General features: G+C 45.7%; 1 protein-coding gene across 5 annotated transcripts in view; it reads left to right on the forward strand.

Moving 5' to 3' along the window:
- The window catches only part of ETV6 (ETS variant transcription factor 6), a 241,133-nt gene that overhangs the window by 97,130 nt on the left and 124,763 nt on the right, over positions 1-19,240 (forward strand). For 2 of the 5 annotated variants that reach the window (XM_082348855.1, XM_082348851.1), the window contains exon 2: positions 2,259-2,388. The exons of 1 other annotated variant lie outside the window; for it this stretch is intronic. In XM_082348855.1, coding sequence (XP_082204981.1) covers positions 2,259-2,388 — 130 coding nt within the window. Of the gene's footprint in view, positions 1-1,547; positions 1,721-2,258; positions 2,389-19,240 lie in introns of all 5 variants that reach the window. 2 more of the 5 variants (XM_082348853.1, XM_082348852.1) reach the window with 2 other exon arrangements.

A 19,240-nucleotide genomic window follows, 5' to 3' on the forward strand; every position in this document is an offset into this window, starting at 1 on the left:
GCCTAGTTGCTCCACGGCATGTGGGATCTTCCCAGACCAGGGCTCGAACCCGTGTCCCCTGCATTGGCAGGCAGATTCTCAACCACTGTGCCACCAGGGAAGCCCTAGCTTGACTCTTTTATCAGCAGGCTGGAGGTCTATTTCCCCATGAAATAAAGTAAAATCTGCCTTGAGGGCTCCATCCTTGATGGAGTTGGTGAGGGTGAGGGAGCGGGGAGAGGTGGCCTCTCATTCCTGTGGACTAGTTATAGGATCTTGTAAGTTTCTCCTTGCTTTAAGAGAAAGTCACCGTCTTAGGAAATGCCATCTTCTTTTTTTCTCACACTCATGGCATGCCATTTGAAAGCTCTCTGGCTGCACCGTGTTTTCTTCATCAACAGTTTCAGTTCTGCAAAAACCCTAACAAAACAGAAAGCTATTTCTGGGAATAAAGTAACGGTAGATAAAGATATCGAGATGTATATTGGGACTTGGGTGGCAGTGGGGTGTTATTCAGGGGTTGAAGTGTATGGAGAATTTGTTAAACTAGAAAAAGACTATGTTTAAAATGTTTAAAAAAGCCTATCTTACCTTGAAAAACCCCTAAACAGATTTCGTATGTTTCCCATATGTGTGTTTGTGTCTTTGACTTTTTCACCTCAAAAACCCCAAGCCAAACACCAAAAATATAACTCCTCCTTAAGTTAGAGTTACTCAGAATATGTGTGATGTTTGGTAAAGTTCAAGAAAAGTGAAGTTGAAGGTTTTGCCTCTGGGTGACCTTTCACAGGACATCTCCATTGATCCAGAAATGAAATCTAGGGTGTATGTGTCTGCCCTTAATTAAGAAATTCACCAGGAAACTTTAGGATGTATGTTTAAACAGAAATATTCCAAAGGCCCTAGTTGCCGGTAGAGGATGCCTCAGGGAAGGTATTGTGATTCCATTCGGAAATTACAAAAATATGTATATATTCATTTAAAATCGAAACTTCCTGCCACAGCTGCCAAACTTTCCAGGTTATGAGCAGAAGAGAAGCTTCAGTTTGGTTACAGGGCTGGGGGACTCCCCTGCTTCCCTTTGCATATTTGATGGAGTATAAAATGTTAGAGAACTCTTTCCAAAACGTAAACACCCCTTTCGTTTTATTTGAATCTGTGATTTTTCTTTTGCTCGGTTTTTGTTTTCACAACGGCACGTTACCGATCTCCTCCCGCCCCATCTTATTTTTGGACCATGTGTGTCCCACTTTACTTTGCCCTGTTAAACCACAGAAACTAACAGAAGTTGTGTTTATGTGTGGACTGCAAGTGAAACTAGTTGGTATTCGTCGATCTAAGATGCAAATTGCGCTCCTCTCCCCGCTGTACACCATAGTTGGTTTCTTGCCATTAGTTGCCACGTTTTTAACTTAAAACTAATCCTTCCCATCCCATCCAGTTGTTTTAATTGATCTAACAAACGCCGCCTGTTTGAATTTAAACAGTGGATGTGCTGGGTCTCCCCTCCCCCTTTCCTTGTCAGTTGAGTAAGAATCTTCTATTAAACCATACTTCCTTAAATGCAGGTTATTCTTTGCATGAGCCCTGAAATGCTTCAGAAGGAAAGGAATTATTGATTCTCAGATGGAGCATGAGGGGACAAGGAGATAACTGTTGATGTGGCAGATAATTCCCTGCGATGAAGGGAAAAAATGAAACACTGGAGATTTTTGGTGGTGGTAGCTGTGTCATGAGATAGGTAGGTGATAGACAAATCTTGCTCGCAGATTTATTAACTAAAATCTCGAACTTATAAGCCATCACTTTGGGCTCACCTCTCATTGGATCTGAGTGTGGAATCCTACTTTGATTAGAAGATGGGGATATTGCCAGAGAAGAGGGAAGGTGGTTTTAATGTATTGGTGACATTAATTATGTGACCGGAAGAGTAATTTTTGAGAGAGGAGTCTTTAACGCCATTCTCTTAGACATATTGTTTCATTCCCTTGGTCTTGCCTCCCCTCTTTTTACTGGAACAAACAACTAGTACAGAGGGGAAAAAAAAAAAAGGACACCTATTTAGCCGAGTGCAAAGGAAAAGCCCGATTTTAAACCTTTCCCGCGTTTTGTTACAAATCCCTGATGCTGGCGATCTGAAAGACAGCTGCACAGAGTGTCTAGAGAGGGGACCAGCGCCCAGACGCCCCGAACCCGCCCCCTCGCGGATGTCAGCCCTCAGTTCCAGGCTTTCATTGTCTTTTTCCCCCCTCCCCTCTTGCTGCCCTTCTTTTTAACAGCAGGAACGGATTTCATATACACCCCCCGAGAGCCCGGTGCCCAGTTACACTTCCTCGACGCCGCTTCATGTGCCAGTGCCCCGAGCACTCAGGATGGAGGAAGACTCGATCCGCCTGCCCGCGCACCTGCGTGAGTGTTCGCGCGCCCGGGGATGGACGGGGTGGGGATTGGACGGGACGGACGGACCGACAGCCGGACAGAAGGATCGACCGCTGTTGCGGCGGGGGGGGGGGGGGGGGGCCGCCGGGGAGGCGGGGCTGCAAGCCGGGCAGGGGCGCGCTCTGAGATGGTTTTCCCACGACCTCCCGAAGCTGCTTTGGCATCGTTCGCCCCCTCCCACCTGCAAATGGCTTTGAAAAGCTTGCGCTTCCTGGCTGTCGTTTCTCGGCGTGTTCATTTCGTCTCTGACTATGACATACTACCCGCTGCAGCTCAGCAGGGCGTCGGGGCCTCCACACTTCTTGTGCTGCTGGGGCCAGGCCCCAAAGCACCCAGCGCCTGTCCTTTCCTTTCTGTCTGTCTTTCTTGAGCTGCCACCCAGCTCCGATGACCCGGCATGCCGAGCGCAGCCGGGGAGAATGCACCACCTGATTGCCACCCTGGTCGCGGTGTCCAAGAAAATGCCAGGTCCTCTGGCTTGACTGTTAGCCTCAGGGCACGAGTCCGGGTTATGGAGGACATGACATGGCAGGGCGGGGGTGGGGGTGGGGGTCACCTTGGCCCTTCCCTAGTTGATTCCGCATGACTTGCATGGTGGCCCAGTTGTACTTGCCGTCTTTTCCGGGCGTGCTTGTGCTTCCCAGGTTATTCTGCCCCTCCTGGTCCATCCCTTCTCAGAAAGCGGGAGGTTGCCTGCTGAGAGTGGGGAGAGGATGCAGGCTTCTCTTTCCTCTCTCTGTGCTAATTCGGCGGATCACATGACTGTGATGCTGGGAGGTACTCGGGGTGCACTGCTGGCGTACCCCTTCTCCCCGACAGTGAGGATGGTGGCCGGGATCCTTGCAGGGAGTTGGGGGCCATGAGAACCCGTCCCCTCCTCCAGCTTGCTGCATCCATCAGTGTTTACAAAGACCCTATATACTAGGGTCAGCACACTCCAGCTTCAGTCTACCCTCTTCTCCACACTGAACTTTTAAAGAAGAGATTGGGACTGTGAAGGTGCCATGGTCGTGATCGAGGGCACAGTTGTACTCAGCAAAATGGAGTTCTGTGGCACCAGTGAGTGTTGTGAGCAGACAGCCTGGGAAAGAGACCACTAATAGCCTTTTTTTCCTCCCCAAGCTGTTCTATGACCAAGCTGTTCACTTCAGGACCGTTCACTTTGGGGTGGAACATACTCAGGCCATGCAGAGAAAGCACTCCTGCTACCTGATCTTCAATTATTTGTTCGACAGATAGTTACTGATTACCTGCACTGTGCCAGGCACTCTTCTGGATGCCAGGATACAGAAATGAACAAAGCAGACCCCACTCCTTGCCCTTATGGAGCCTGAAGTCCCCATAAAGAGAGAAAAAGAAGTAATGAACTCCTGTCCCAAATAGGCTGAGGTTTCATGGCTTTTCCTTCCTGTACTTTGACACAACCCAGCCCCCAGCCCCCAAAAAGACCCTAACTCTTGGTTTGTCTCTGGATGACTTCACATATGTAAGCTCTTTTACCATAGAACTGCCTCTCCATAAAAAGTTACCATGGTAAAACGAACTAACAAACACAACGAACTGACCATCAGGAGATTGTAATTCTTAACTAGTTCTGCTGTTAGACTAGCTGTTTGACTGTGAGTCAGTCCTCCTAGCACTCAGTTTTCCTACCATACAGAATTGTGATTGGACAGGAGAATGTTCAACAGCCCTCTTAACTTGAAAATATTATGATCTCACCTAAGATATCATTTTCCCTACTTGGAACTGTTTCTTCCATACGAACACTTTAATTTTTTTCTTGGGTAGACAGTTTCCTCATTGAGTCACAGCGGTGCTGCTTACCACTGTTTTGTCAGGCCCTGCCATGTGCCTAGCACACAGTCAGAGTAGCTAATAGCTATTGTGGCATGCCTCTTTCCAGACACTATGTGAAGTCCTTTATGGAAATTATTTTATTTAATTCTCACAGCGATCCTTGTAGGTATTTTTGTTATATCCATGTCACACGTAAGGAATTTAGGGCTTAGAGAATTTAAGTAACCTGCCAAGGTCACACAGTCAGTAGGAGATAGAGTCAGGGTTCAAACTCAGCTCTGTCTGACTCCAGAGCCTGGGCTTTTATCTATTAGGCCATGATGTAAGTGTGTTTAATAGGTACTTCTTGGATGGATGGATGAATTCAGGGTTGACAGCCGTTATTCACTGATGTGGCCAGAGGGTTGGTTTCTGGCTGGAATCTGTTCTAACTGGTGGATCAGTTGTTGAATAGTTTGCATATCTCCCTTGGATGGATGGATGGGTGGATGGATGCCCACGTAGAGAATTATCAGACATAGAACTATAGCACATCACTGCCGGCCTTAGAACATAATCAGTTGTTAGGTTAGGGATTCAGGTCAGGGTGATGATTTTGCCTGAATGCTCCTGTCTGGCAGCCTGACTTCAGAGCCCTCCTTGGAATCTGCATCAGCCCTATTGTATCACCATTTGTTCCCACATCTGGAATGAATCCTCTGAAAGTGGAGGTTCCCAGGCTCTGGCTGTTTGTCCTCGGCTGGGACTTTCCACAGGAGGCTGAGCTGCCCGCCTCGCTGTCCTGTTCCAGCACTCGGCTGCCCATCGTGATGTTTGAGAAACATCTCCTGGAGTGCCTAGGATGGTTGAGGCCATGTCGTATACTTGAGGATGCATCCCAGCTGGGTTTCCAAACCGAAAAGAAAATAAATATTCTAACAAGGGAATTGGGTTATTGCTGTTTGAATCTGGGATTCCAGACAATTCCCAGTGGAATGCTCATGGAAAGTACGGGGAAGAATCCGAAAGCCAAGACAGCAGCAGGACATTTATGGTATTGCTGGGTTGAAAGCATTTTTAGCTGCTTGTTTTAAAGAGATACTCACCAGACTGGTATGCCTCCAAGTGGCTTCTTTTCGCCCTCTGTCCTCATTGATCTCCAGATAAACCCTTTCTCTCTTAACCCTTTCTTTTTCTCCTTTCATTCTTAAATCAATAGATAGCCTTTCCTGGTTAGGGCGGAAGGCAGGGATCATAATATTTAAGGTTCTCGTACTGCAGGTTTCTCACCATTTTGTTCTGCAAACACAGGGCAAGCTGAAGACACAGTGTGACAACTTAGGAAGCTGTTGAGAAGTAGAAAGTAATGGCTTTTCTACTTGCCTCTGATAAAAAAAACAAAAACAAAAACAAAAGCGATAACTGGGGCAAGCACGAAGTGGTGATTCTAGAGGACTTGAAAGGGACAGACAGGGACAGTCTGGGCCAAGGAGAGGAGGGGGAGCCAATGGGAGAAGGGCCAGCCCCGTACCATCCTGGTCTGGCCTCCTCCCTGCCCTCTGCACCCCCAGGAGTCTTGCGGCAGCTTCCTGGAACTTCCTTGTTGCACCAGGAGAGCAGACGCAAGTTTGTTTATTGAGAAGATAGAAAGGTGTTTTTTCCCTCTTCCTTCCATGTAGGGTACTAAATTTTTTTTTAAAGCTTGAGGCTAGAAGAGCTGAAGTGTGACAGTTACAGCAGGTAGGTGAAAATGAAAAGTTCCATTCTTTTAATTTATTAATTAATTTATTTTTTGGCTGCGCGCGGCATGTGGGATCTTATTTCCCCCCCCACCAGTGATCAAACCTGCGCTGCCTGCTTTGGAAGCATGGAGTCCTAGCTACTGGACCGCCAGGGAAGTCCAGAAAAATTCCATTCTTTAAAGGGAACGTAAACCTTTCATAGTACCTTGAGAACATTTACAGGACCGTGGCGCCCAGAGAGTGCCTGGAGAAGATCACTCTTGATTCCCTGGGCGGTGAAGGGCCTCCCTGGGCCCTCCTAGTGTGAAGGAGAGACTCCCTCTGGTTTGTCTGCCCAGGGACCACTTTTTCTAAACTCATGGCCGGTGGGTGCCAAGGGGGCAGCAAACGGTGCCTCATGAGCTGATGCCAGCCCTGTGAAATACTCAGCCTCAAATCGCGCTGCCCCGGGCCGCCCACGTGACCACAATGCGTGTATTTCAGATGCATGGGGCAGAATTTAAATCGCTAAACGCCTCTTCCTTATTAAATTCCTTTTAACAGAATCATCTCGCATTTAGTCGACAAAATTGCTTCTAATCACAGGCTGACGTGATGCCGCCTGCCTAAAGCCTTTGCCGTTTGCGGTGCCAGTTTGCTCTTCTAAAATTCCTGTGAATTGGTATTTAAAAATCGGAACCCAGGACTCATTCATCACATTTAATAGGGTTACGGTTTATGACGTTGCGGGTTCATAAATAGCCGTAATAGCTGCTCAGAGTTTTCTAGAGTCGGAACACCAGAAATAGTCCCTTGGCTCTCCTTCCTTTCCTTGTGAATCTTTCAGAATTCTTACATTACTGCTCCTCCTGCGCGTGTGTTTAATAATTTAATTTAATGCCTTCCTTTGGAAACGTTACCTCGTGGCTCACCCCCTTGGGCGATTTTGCAGTCTCAGCAGAGTGACCGAGTGTAAGACAGTCACGAGACAAGCAAAGCTCGGTTAGAGCCAGGAGAGTGAAAAGAGATGCAGTGCCTCTCTTTGCTATTGAGCGGAGCAGCCAACAATTTTATATACGTTCAAGTTCTTTCCGTTCCCAAAGAAGAGGCAAAAAAAAATGGGAATTAAGTATAATCTTAGTTAGTATTCTATATTATTATAAGTAACAAAATGTGTTCATATATGTGGTTTCATTTAATCATGCAGCAGTCCTAGGTGTTACTAATCCTCTTTTATGGATGAGATGACCATGGCTCAGATAGTTGCACTGAATTGTTCACATTCACATGGCATGTGAAGAATCTAACGTGATTTCTATTGCAGAAGTCACCATTTAGCCTTCTTAGGAGAAAACATAATGGCGGAGTCTCCCGGACTTGAAAGCAGAGGCAGTGCTGACCGTTGGCGTCTGGGTAGCCGTGGATGTGGGGAGTGGGAGCAGCTAGGGCTCCAGGAATGCGCTTGACCGTTCGTTTGTGCTGAACCTCCCAACAGGCTGGCCTGTCTCCATGGATAATTATTTCAGTTTTGCTCACGCATTCCTCCTGCGCCTCCCTCTTTACTCTAGTGAGCTGAGATTGAAAATCCAGTATCTCTCTGCCACCAGCAGGACAGCGCTGGCTTCGAAGGGCCCACCCAAGTCCCCAGATTCCCTGGCATTTCATCAGGAATGGCCTCTTGGGAACAGGGCCCACTGCTGTTTCGGAGTTTCTGGTTGAAAAAGCACAGCAATATAAAGGACTTGAGTTCCGACAGACCTGAGCGGGCTGGCATCCCAGGGCCGCCTCTCTCTATTAGAGCGATGAGTTCACCTCTCCAAGGCTCAAATTTCATAGAACACCTACTGATGATGGTTTCTTTTCTTTTCTTTTTTTTTTTTTTTACCTTTACCCATAAATATGTCTGTGTATTTTTTCTAAGAACAAGGATATTCTCTTACATAATCACAATGATTATCAAAATACGGAAAATATTTTTGAAATATAACATTAATTTCAGATGCACAACATAACGATTCAATATATGTATGTATTGTGAAATGAGCCTGGAGATCATCATAGTTAAGATCTATCATCACACATAGTTACACTTCTTGCTCTTGTGATAAGAACTTTTAAGATCTACTCTCTTAGCAACTTTTTTTTGGTCTGTTTTGTTTTTTTTGTGGGTTTTTAAAAAAAATTTTATTGAAATATAGTTGATGAGGGTTTCTTATCAGTATCAGAGCTAATTTGCATGTGGCATCTTGCACAGTGCCTGGCGAACAGTGGCCAGGAACTCATGAGGGCTCTATTTCAGTTTCCACAACTGGTAAATCGTGTGTTGAGGAGGGGCGTCTTCCCTTTCAAGGGCCAAGAGAAGCATGGACGTGCTTGCTTGTTTCATTAAAGAAAGGGCCTGGAGTTCTGTCTGCACATATTGAGACTGATTTCCCTAGGTCACAATGAAGGAAGCTTTATTTTCTGACTCTGTGATTTCCGGGAGCTTGGCTCTGCTCTGGGACACTCCATCCCAGGGCCTTTACCTCCCTCACCGTACCTGTACCTCTGTCTGGAACTACTTTCTTCCCTGGCCTTGCCCGAATCTGCCATCTCCTTCTTCAGCCTTCCCTGCCCACCTCCCCAGACCTGACAGATTCTCCCCCATCCTCAGCCATGTTCAGGGCTCCCCAAACGACCCCTCTTCACACAGCTGCCTGTGACATGCGGTGACATCACCAGCAGAGTTGAGGCAGGGACATGGGGAAGGAGACTTCCTTCTCAGTATCTTGACAGAGCAGTCGCGACTTCCAACAACGACGGCCAGCCACCAGCATTTTCTCTTTTGTGCCCCTCAAGCCTTCCTTAGGGGTCCTTCACTTTTTACTTTCAAGTGCTCAAAGGCTTTCTGCTTTTCCAGCCACACAGGGCCCTGGGTAGCTGCTTCAAAGAGCTCGAAGAGAAAAAACAGGCCACAACAGAACAGCCAGGATGCTTTGGAAGGGAAATTTCCTTTTTGGGTTTGCTGTCTGCAAGAATTTCCGATGCAGGCAGACATTAATTCCTAGCTGCATGCTTCCTGATAAGGAAGCAGCTTCAATAGATGCAGCTATTTATAGATGTCTTTTTTTTTTTTTTTTTTAAGAAAAAAAATATATAACCAGAGGTCAATCGACCTTTTCCTTCACTTCACATTTAGTGCCGTGCGCTCCGTGTACATTTAAGGCAGTTCCTCTGACAAAGTGGCTTCGGTCCTGCAGGGAGTTGGGGGGAAGGCCCTCGCTTTCCTTGGAATTCCGAAGTAGACATTTGGAAGTCACTGGCTATGGGCTGTCCCTACCTGGTGCTGTGGGATATTTACATGAGCCTGGAGATATCTGGCTCCATTCTACACCCAGTGTTGAAGTTTTATGGCAGATGAAGCGAAAGATCCATTTAAGAAGAAAAGTCGATGGGAACCAGCTCATTCTATGAATAGACTTGAACAACAGGAAATAAGAAATGATATTTCCATTTCTTCCTTGTCCTCTCTCCTATCTCCCCTTGGATTTTCCCCACCATCAGTACCCCTGTGGTCTTTCCCTTGGCATATTAGGGTTCTGCAGATTGGGGACTCCCCGTCCATCAGTTAAGCGGCCAGCCTCACACGTATCTCTATTCTATAACACTCGCTGGCTGGTGTGATAAAGATTCAACACGATGTTGACTCAGAACTGTGCTTCCCTAGGTTCCTCCCCACGACCTCCCCATTATCACAAAGCGTATTCATTGGGCTGAGTCTATACAAATGTGAGCAAGTTTCCATCTTCAAATAACAGATAGTTTCTCCCATTTTGCTTCATGCCTGAGTTCAAAGTAGCTCAGACTCCTGGAGTTTCTGACAGGCATGACTTTGCCCACTTCATCTTTATGCGTTTCCAGAGGTCAGTGTTACCAAGGACCTTCGGGTGTTGCTGATTTCACTGTTGCCATCAGAAGATTCTGATTCAGTCGCCTGAACCATCTATGTGTGTTTTGGGGTAGGGTGGCTGTTTTTCCTGGTCTCTTCAGAAGCGAGGTGGGGCAGGATTTGAGAGACTTAAATGGTCCCTGTCTCTGACCACATGCTGACTGTAGATTCCTAAGAATAATTAGTCACCCTGCCCTGATATTTACTGCCTCCATCTTTGGTAGGTGGACCAAACCCCATTCTTCTGAAATTATTCTCTATTTTTGTTTCCTCTAGATCTTGGATAGAAATAGCCTCAAATGGGGTGCTAAGATTTCAGTAATAGAAATGCAGACTGCAGATGTAGACCCTAGATAAAGAGCTCTGTGTGTGGGGTGGGTGCAGATAGGATACCTGGGAGGAAAATTCTCATCCGTGCAGGGCTGTGCAGGGAACACGTTGTTTCACCAATTCGGCTAGGGCTGAATTCTCTGTTCTGGGCTGGGGGCTTTCACTAAAGTGGTTCGCTTTAAAGAGGTGGGGGGAAAGTTTGCAAGGAGAGAGGTAACAATCACTTTTTTTAAAGAAGGTACCTAGGTGAGTGTTGAGAGGTCTATCTTAAGAACTATTACAGGGCTATTGGGCATTTATGTAGCTCCACTTTAGAAGTAACAGTGAGTGTTAGGGTTTAATTATCCATTTGTTTTCCAAGAGTGGCTTACCTTTGCAAATCAGTTTCCTTTTTTTGTCATTATACCCCACCTTCCAGTTTACAGAAGCTTTGCTTCTCCTAAGAGCCATCCTGAGGTCCATTGTATGTAAGGTACCACTCTAGAGAATCTCTGTTGCAATAGGGTGTGGAATAAGAAATCATTGCCATCACTGATTACTGAGCACTTTCTTGATGCCATATATGTATATGTGTGTATTATGCTGAATGATCACTAACGCTACACGGTAGATATTCTATCTTGTTTATATCTGAGGCTCCGAGTGGTAAATCACATGCCAGAGGTCATACAGAGAGCAAGCGGAGGAGCCACAATTTGAATCCAGATCTAATTCCAAAACCCAGACTTGTATGCACTCCACCATGTTGCTTCTTAAAAGTATTAGGAACTGTTGAAAGCCATGTCCCTCCAGCTGTTGGTTAGAAGGAGAAAATCCAAGCTAATGTACACTAAATTATCTTTTGAACTTAGAGGAAGATACATTTTCAAATTCAGTCCTCTTTGGAGACTGATGTCTGCAACTTATTTTCAGGTATCTATAAATGCTGGTGTGTTAGAAACAAAATCAAATGAAGTGAAAAGAGGTGCCTGTTGGCCACGATTTTCCATCTTTTTAAAGAGATAATCTACCTCCCAGGTTATTATTAAACAGTAGGAAAGGTGATGTGTTCGGATGATGGTTGTATTATTGGGTTCACAAATTAAACCGTTTCACTGCCTAATGCTTTTTGTTCATCTGACACGCTTCTTCGGAAAAATTGTCGGATGTGTTGCTGCCTTGGTTTACCCACCTGACCTGTGTCCTGGGAAACTCTACTGCAAGTCATAGAGCAGGGGACGCTCTTGTCTGGGGTCATTCCTCGGAGAGTTGGCCCAGCGTGGTCCGTGGTGGGTGGGGTAGTCTCAGACACCTCGTTCTTCCTCCCAGGATTGTGGTTTCCTCGCCTGTGAAGCGAAGTGGCCTGAGTGTGTAAAATCACTGGCTCTTTCCCGCTCAGACATTTTCTTGTTCTCTAATTCCAGAAGAGAAATACAAGGCACAGCAGCGGTGCAGCATTATCTATAAATGCTGAGGATGGTGATCATTCACTTGATTTCGAGCACTCAGCATCACATTTTAGTGCAGATCGTGGTATTTTAATGACGCAGGCAGTCGTCCCCGACTTTAGCTGTGATTGTTTTGTGAGGATGCCCTCCTGCAAGGAAATACAGCAATTCAACCCCCCGCCGCCGCCGCCGTTGGGTGCTTCCCTACGCTGCCCGTGATGGAGATCGGTTAATGCTTTTGTGGGCTGGGAACCCGAGCCAGCTCCTCCGCCTGGCAGGTCTCCTGAAGGCTGCCTCAGCCACTCGCATCTTCCCCTGGGCCCCAGGACCTCACAGCAGAACCGCAGGCCTGCTCCCCCTTTCTCCAAGCCCCCCTTCTGGCCTGAGAATCGTCTGTGAGTTTGGCTCTTTGCCTAGTGCATTATGCACAGGTGTGACTTCTGGTAACTACCTCCTTGACCCCAACTGCATGATTTGTGGGAATCCCCTCGGCAGCTGGGGGCTTGTCTGCCTTTCCTGTAACCTGGAAAAAATGACAGTCTGCATTTTGCTCCCTCTGTAGGTGGTGTCCACTGGGTTTCGGGCTTTACAGAGCCAGCTGATCTGCACAGATGGGCCACACGCCGCTCATTCCGCCAGCCCCATCGCACACGCACAATTAATACTGCATTAATTAATGACGGGGGGAGAAAAGCCCAGTTGGCAAGGGAATGAAGGCTTTCAGCTTCTAAAGTGAAAGCTTTGATGCTGCGCTTTAAAGTACATTTCCATCCGCGCAGCCAGCAGAGAGAATCCGTGACACTTATACCATCCCCTGGGCATGAAAGCTCACACCCAAGGAACGATTTCTGAATAGAGGCCCTGAGCTAGTTACTCGAATCATCCACTTATTGCCAAAAGCTGCGAAAAGGGGGTGTAGGATTAGGGAGAAAAGAATCGCCCAGAGCAGCAGTGATTTGTGAACCAAGCTGATGAGGGGTTTTATTTTACCTCCTTAAGTAGCTCTTGGGTCACCAATATCAGGAGCTCTTTGCAGGGAAACAAATATGAGCCAGTGATTTGGTGCCAAGCCTCTTGGGGAAATGAAATGACTCTTTCTCCTCAGGAGCCTGAATTCAGGAAGCAGCCCTATGGCCAGGCAGGTTCACAAACCTGTTATTCTGCTGTGTTGGAGGGTTTCTCTGTCTTGGGCATATTTTCCTATTAGATGTCAACAAAGCGGGGGAGACACTTCTTCCCTTTCTTTTTCACTCTGATTCCTTCCACGCCGCTGTTCTCACAGCACTGTACTCTCACACTTACTCTTTTCACTTCTCCTGCCATGTGGCAGTGAAGCCGCTTCACAAAATCCCCACCCTGGACAGACGGTTCGTGTTTCCCTATTTGCAATTCCGTCAAGCGTGGTGTGGGCTTCTTGCTGGTCTTACAGTCTGGCTGTGATTTAACTCTTCATCCAGATATTTGGGGTTTTACTTAGAGGCCTTTTAGGAACACAAAAGTAGAAATTCCCTGAGAGAGAGAGTCCCCACTTGAGAGTCATGGGTTATAAACGCCCTTTTAAACTCTCCTGTAGTTCTCTGATCATGCTGAGAGGTACTTCAGAGACCCACAGAAATCTATACAGAGGTAAAATGTGTTTGGGCCTTACAAAAGAAGAAGTTTTTTCTTTTGATTCCTGGGCAAAGAAAAATTCTGCTTCAGATAAATCCAAATGAGTGTGCGTGTATGTTTGGGTGTGTGGAGGGTGGGGAATTTGGTTGGGACTGTCTCAGAGCTATTACTCCAGACATCTGCTTCATGGAGCTTCTGTGCTGACTCCTGCCACCCAGAGTATTGCAGGGAACGAAGCTGAAGAAGTACATCCGGGTACCGTAGGGTTGGCATTGTACACTCAGCTATGTAGCTCTCTCTCGTCTGCTGCTTCTTTGTTTGCTGAAGGAGTATTGAGATTCAGAAAGCGGCTAGCTTCTCCACTTGTATTGTCCAGACATTGCTACTCTGGGTCCAGGACAGAGGGCTTATCCTCGTCCGTGAACAGGGCCCATGTTACGCTTCAGCAGAGTGTGTGTTCACTCAGCTGCAGTGATACAAGAGCGCCCCGCGCTTGAATATTTCCCATGGTGAACTACCGTGGTACCTGAAATTCTCCTCAGGTACATTCCATTTGGATCAGGCATTGTTTCCACCTAGCTCCACTTTTAAAAGGAAAATAGTCATGATAGCAGAGGATACCTTGGATAGAGATAATAAATACCTTGTGTCCCTGAATGTCTTAATGAAAATTAGTTTATCAAATCGAATCTTTTGAAACAGAAGATCCGTGGTCAGCATGGAAGGTCAGGGGAGGGGGCTGAGTTGGAAATAAACTCCATGATTTTGCTGGGGGCTGGCTTCCCCTTGGAGGAGACAGACATAAGATTAGATGGAAAATCCAGACCCCTTGATGTAGACAAAACATTGTGAACCTGGACCTGTGAGACCAAGATGAATAATCTGATACTTAGTCTGCCTGGCTGTTGGTCTCAAGACGTTGCCAGAATCCTTATTGGCCAAACAACGTTGGACCTCTCTAGCTCACTGTCAACGTGAGAATGTATAAGCCATCTGCATTTTCTTGAGAGGAGTAGTGAACTTAGGGGTGTAAATCTGAATCCTTAAGCTTTTCAACCATTCTTACCAAAATGTCTCTACCTCGGGGATGACTAATTGTTTGATTGCACAGGTAGAAGGGAGCTGTTAATCCAAGTGTCAAGTTGAAGTGGCCAGGAACATCTTGGCTTGTGTGGAAATTGAAGGGGCTGGCTGGGGTGGGTGGCTTGTATGAGGAGTTGGGTTTGTGGTCTTGGGAGAAAGATTCCTCAGAGCTCTCTGTATGGAGCAATAACTTCCATTTGTTCGGTGCTTATGGTAGGGACTTTTCACACGGATTATATCATTTAATCCTCACAACAGAGCTATGAACTGAGTTTTATTATCCTCACTTTACTGATGAAAGGTCAGGTTTAAAGAGGTTAAGGAACTTGGCCAAAGTCCCAGAGCTAGTAGGTGGCCGAGCAGGTCAGACCCTCCACTCTACACCTTTCTTCCCAGGCTGAGCCGAAGACCTAGTCCCTAGACCATTCTCTTTAAGAACCTGAAAAATAGTGTTGGATCCCCTTCTGCGATCCAACTGTGGTTAAAACCTCATAAATTTTAGAAAAACAGAATAATTCACTAAACTAAAATCATAAATCCACTCCACAAAAAAGCATCCACCACAACCCCAAACCTCAGTGTTAATATATTCAGATTTCAGTGGGCTATAGGAGTCTTGCTAGTCCCTTAAATATCTCTCTGCTTCCTGGTAAATAATATCCCTACTGAGTTCTGGCACACGAATAGTGTAATGAGATCAGACCCTATCGCTCTGCCATTCAAGTTCAGTCTTAAGTACAGGGTGAAAATCCAGGGCTGCCTTAGTTCCTCATCTGTCTGTGTCTCTCTTTGTCTCATCGCTTGTGATACAGTTTGTGAAGTTCAGTGTCACTCCTTCGTTTTGTGCTTTAGGTTTCTGCGTCGTTTCCTTTTCACAACTTTTTTTTGTTTAATGAAGTGATTTGAAATGGATAATTAAAAACTTAACTGTGAGTCTGGCAGTTTTCTGCTAATGCCTCTGTACTAATAAGAAGCTTCATAAAATATTATATATTATTCTTCACTTCAGCACAGCTGCTCTGTGCTCTCACCCACTTAGTCATTCACAGTATGTCTGAGAGATTAATTTTTATAAGGCTGTGGTTTGGGATATTTTCTCCCTGTCCATGTTTTACTTCAAATCCTCACCAGGAAAGTTTGTGTAGAAAAACCCCACCACCCTTGATAAAAGGTCATTTGGCCATATAAGTGCTTTAGGAACTAAAACTGGCTGTTTTATTTTTGTGCACCCTCTTCGTTTGAAATTCTGCAGTCTTTCTACCAGAAATCTTAAGTGTGTGTGGGCTTGAGGACAAGAATGGGTGCTTTGTGTTGAAGTGCCCGTGTGTGATGTAGGTATGTCTTCGGAGATGCCTGTTTCTTTTTCTTCTTCTTTTTTTTTTTTTTGGAGTCTGCGCCTTTTGGAAGAAGCGGATTAATACACACAATTACCTCAAATTCTACTTTAAATAATCCTGTGCAAACAGTGCAAGCTCTGTTCCCTCTTCAGATTAGCCCCCTAACACTAATTTTAAAATTTTAAATCAAAGTTATGCATGTATAGAGTTTAAAAAGTTAAATAATTCTGCAAAACTTAACAGTTAAAAATAATCAGGGATGCCTATTTCTTGATGAAAGTGACAGGTACGGATTCCCTCTTGGAGAGTTAAAGCTCTGGGTGTGACTTGGAGAATTAAAGCTCAGGATGGTGGGAGCTGGCGGGCACAAGGGCTCAGGAGAATGAAGGAGAGGGAGGAAGAGGGGGTCAGGGACCATTTCAGTGGGGTCCCCATCCCCTGGGGGGAGAGAGCCACACTGTTTATCCCAGCCTCCCAGTCGGAGCCAGCAAGCCAGGGGTGTTTTCAGGACTCAGCTGCCAAAGTTTCTTGAAACAGCTCTGCTCAAAGGCATATGCTGGGCTCACTTCTGAGGGAAATTTCCTTTTTGGGGAAGTTGAAGCAAAGGAATTTCCTGTGTGGGCAGACAGAGCTTCCTGACTTGAAGGCTTCTTGGAAGGGAAACAGTTTCATAATGAAATGACAAATTAAAGACATACCAGCCGGGTTCACTTCAAAACAGCTATTGAGAGTGCAGGCAAAGCCCTATTATACTCCCTCACAGAACAAAAATAAATCCCATCCTGACAGGTTTCTGAATGCTGGATTATATCCGTCCCCCCACACCTTCCCTCGCAGCCCTCCGCACCCCCTTCCTCCCACCCCTGCCATTAGAAGCCACCATCTCTATCTTTATCAGCTCTCCAAGCAGCCGGCAGGGAGGCTGGGAGCATCTCTCTCTCGCTGCCTTTCTTTGTGGCTTCACCCAATCCTGACCTACACGGAGGCCTTATAGGTTCTGTGAGAGCTCCATGCTGCCAGGACCCACAGAAATGACCTCTTTCTTTCCCCCTTTGACACAAAGCAATGATTGAAGATGTTTTCAGCAATGGGGTAAAAAAAAAAAAAAAAAAATGCAGCCATTTCCTCAGGCTGGCCTTTAAAATCTTGTAGGCAGTAAATGTAAGTGCTCTTCTGGTCTTGGGAGCTGGGTCTGAAGTCTGGTTTGTCGAAGAAAATGAGGGTCTGCGCTGGGCGGATGATGTCCTTATACCTGAACTTATAATTTTATGTAGTTTAGTCAGCCTGAATTTTTTTAACTTGACATGAAGATGCCTTATGAATTAAGTTCCTTTTTTTATGGAGCAGACCGGGAGAGGGAATGATGGAAGTGTTATTTGGGGTCAGTGTTAATTAGGCTTAAGCTAATGAAGTAGAAGAGGCACAGGTTTTGGAATCAGAGTCTCAATTCAAGCGCCAGCTCTAACAATATAAAACTAGCAGTGTCACCTTGGGCGAGTCACTTAACTTCTTGGTCTGGGTTTCCTTATCTCTAAAATGGGTACAGCAACACCTGTTTCACATTGTCGTGAGGAAATTAGATTATGATTTCAGAAACACTTCATGCACTCCTCTAAAGCCTTGGCCAAATAGCACTGTTTCTGTAGTCACTGTTGGGATCTTTGGGGATTGAAATACCATATTAGGTTGAAACAGCAGAATTGTAGAATTTGTAGGTCAGTTTGGCAGATGTTTATTAGAGATTTTATATGTGTGCGACATGCTTGGGTTCTGTGGGGGAACATAACAAAGTGTGAAGTTTAGAAGGGGTCACGTGGTGTGGCAGAAAGAATCTTGGACTTGGGGTCAGGAGGGCAGGGTTCAATCCTGGCTGTCATTCAAGAGCTCTGTAGATCAGGGCAAGCTATTTAACCTTTCTGAGCCTCAGTTGTTCATCTGTAAAATTGGGGGAAGTCCAACTCTTTGACTAGAATAAGTTCTGTTCAACTCTGACATTGTATAATCAGTTTTAAGAGGTCCCTGCCTTTTGCTTACAGGATTTATTCTGAAGAGTGAGGAAGAAATATTCCCTGTATAACAGCTTATCTGATGAAGAAACTTGCATCAGAAAGCTAGATACTTTTAATTAGTATATCTGATGTAAACAGGAAAATAATTGAGGCTTGCCAGATATGTCAGCAATAGCAATTTGTTTTGGGGTGTTTCTGAGTGAATGCTGACTTGAAGATTACTAGGGTCGTGGGTTGAACGTGGCAGTTTCCTTAAGAGAACTTGTCCCAGGATTTTGGTTTACCTTCTTCCAGCTGCTCCAGGGGATACTCAGTTTGTTTCCAAGTGGTTGTTTATTTCAGCCGTTCCCATCGCGGGTATCCTTGTCCAAATAGGCTTCCAAGATAGAGGGCACGATGCTGACTGGTCCTGCCAGTTAGGTTTTATTATGTGCTGATATGTAATTTTAGGACTGCCACATTATTCTTCGCCTCATCTCCCGTTTGTATGAGTGAAGGACTATTACTAATTTTGCCTCAAAACAGTCTTGTCAGCACCCATTTTTGATTTGACAAAACCAAAGAGCTAGAAAAATTAGATACCGTTTAGAAGATCACAGATGCAAAATGGTGACAAGTCTAGCCTTGAGTCAAAACAGCCGATGCTTTGTTTTCTTTTGTTTTTGATGTGGACCATTTTCAAAGTCTTTATTGAATTTGTTGCAATATTGCTTCTGTTTTATGTTTTGGTTTTTTGGCTGCGAGCCATGTGGGATCTTAGCTCCCCGACCCGTACCCGCTGCATTGGAAGGCGAAGTCTTAACCACTGGACCGCCAGGGAAGTCCCCAAACACAACAGCTGATGTTTTTGGGGTGTGTACTGTGTGTTACTGGTGCTTTAATAAATCGTCTCATTCATGTTTTTCTCCCGACGAGTCTGAGAGGTAGGTGATACTATCTTCACTTCACACATACAGAAACTAGGGCTTTGAAACGTTAAGTAATTGGCTCCAGGACACAGAACTGGTCAGTGGTAGAGTCAGAATTTGAGCGCAGGTCTGTCTGCTCCCAAACCTGTGTTCTTTCGGGCATCTCGTCTGTGTTGTCCATTGTTATGAACTTGACCTCAGTGCGTAGAAGTGGAGTTAAACCTATACCGCATCCCTGAAAAGAAACAAAACTAACCTCATAGTCATCATGCTCTTGTAATGGCAGAAAAGCCTGCAGCTTTCCAGTGTGGAAAATCATATACCTGGGCATAAACTGAGCAAATATAGCCCTGCCCTTTGCCTCTGGAAGAGAACCTGTTTGGGTTCATCCTGGGGCCAAATTGGCCTAGAACCTCACTGGCCAGCTCTGGCCACACCTTGCAAAATAGGACAGAAGTCTGCTGGCCGTGTTTCAGGTGGGTAAGAACAGTGCCCGGTGCCAGACTGCATCCTTTCCTTGTGAAATTTCTTGGAAATATTGTTTGTGGCTATCTGGGCTTGGTCGGAAGAAAATTCAAATCTGGTTCTATTCGAGAAGCATTGATTTGAAGGGACACTATGCTCAGGGCTAGGAATACAAAGATGAGCAAAGGTAGGAAATCAGTCTCAGAAAGAAAAAACCTGGATAA

The sequence above is a fragment of the Balaenoptera borealis genome (genome assembly GCF_965194805.1).
Source record: "Balaenoptera borealis genome assembly, chromosome: 13".
Classification (NCBI taxonomy): Eukaryota; Metazoa; Chordata; class Mammalia; order Artiodactyla; family Balaenopteridae; genus Balaenoptera; species Balaenoptera borealis.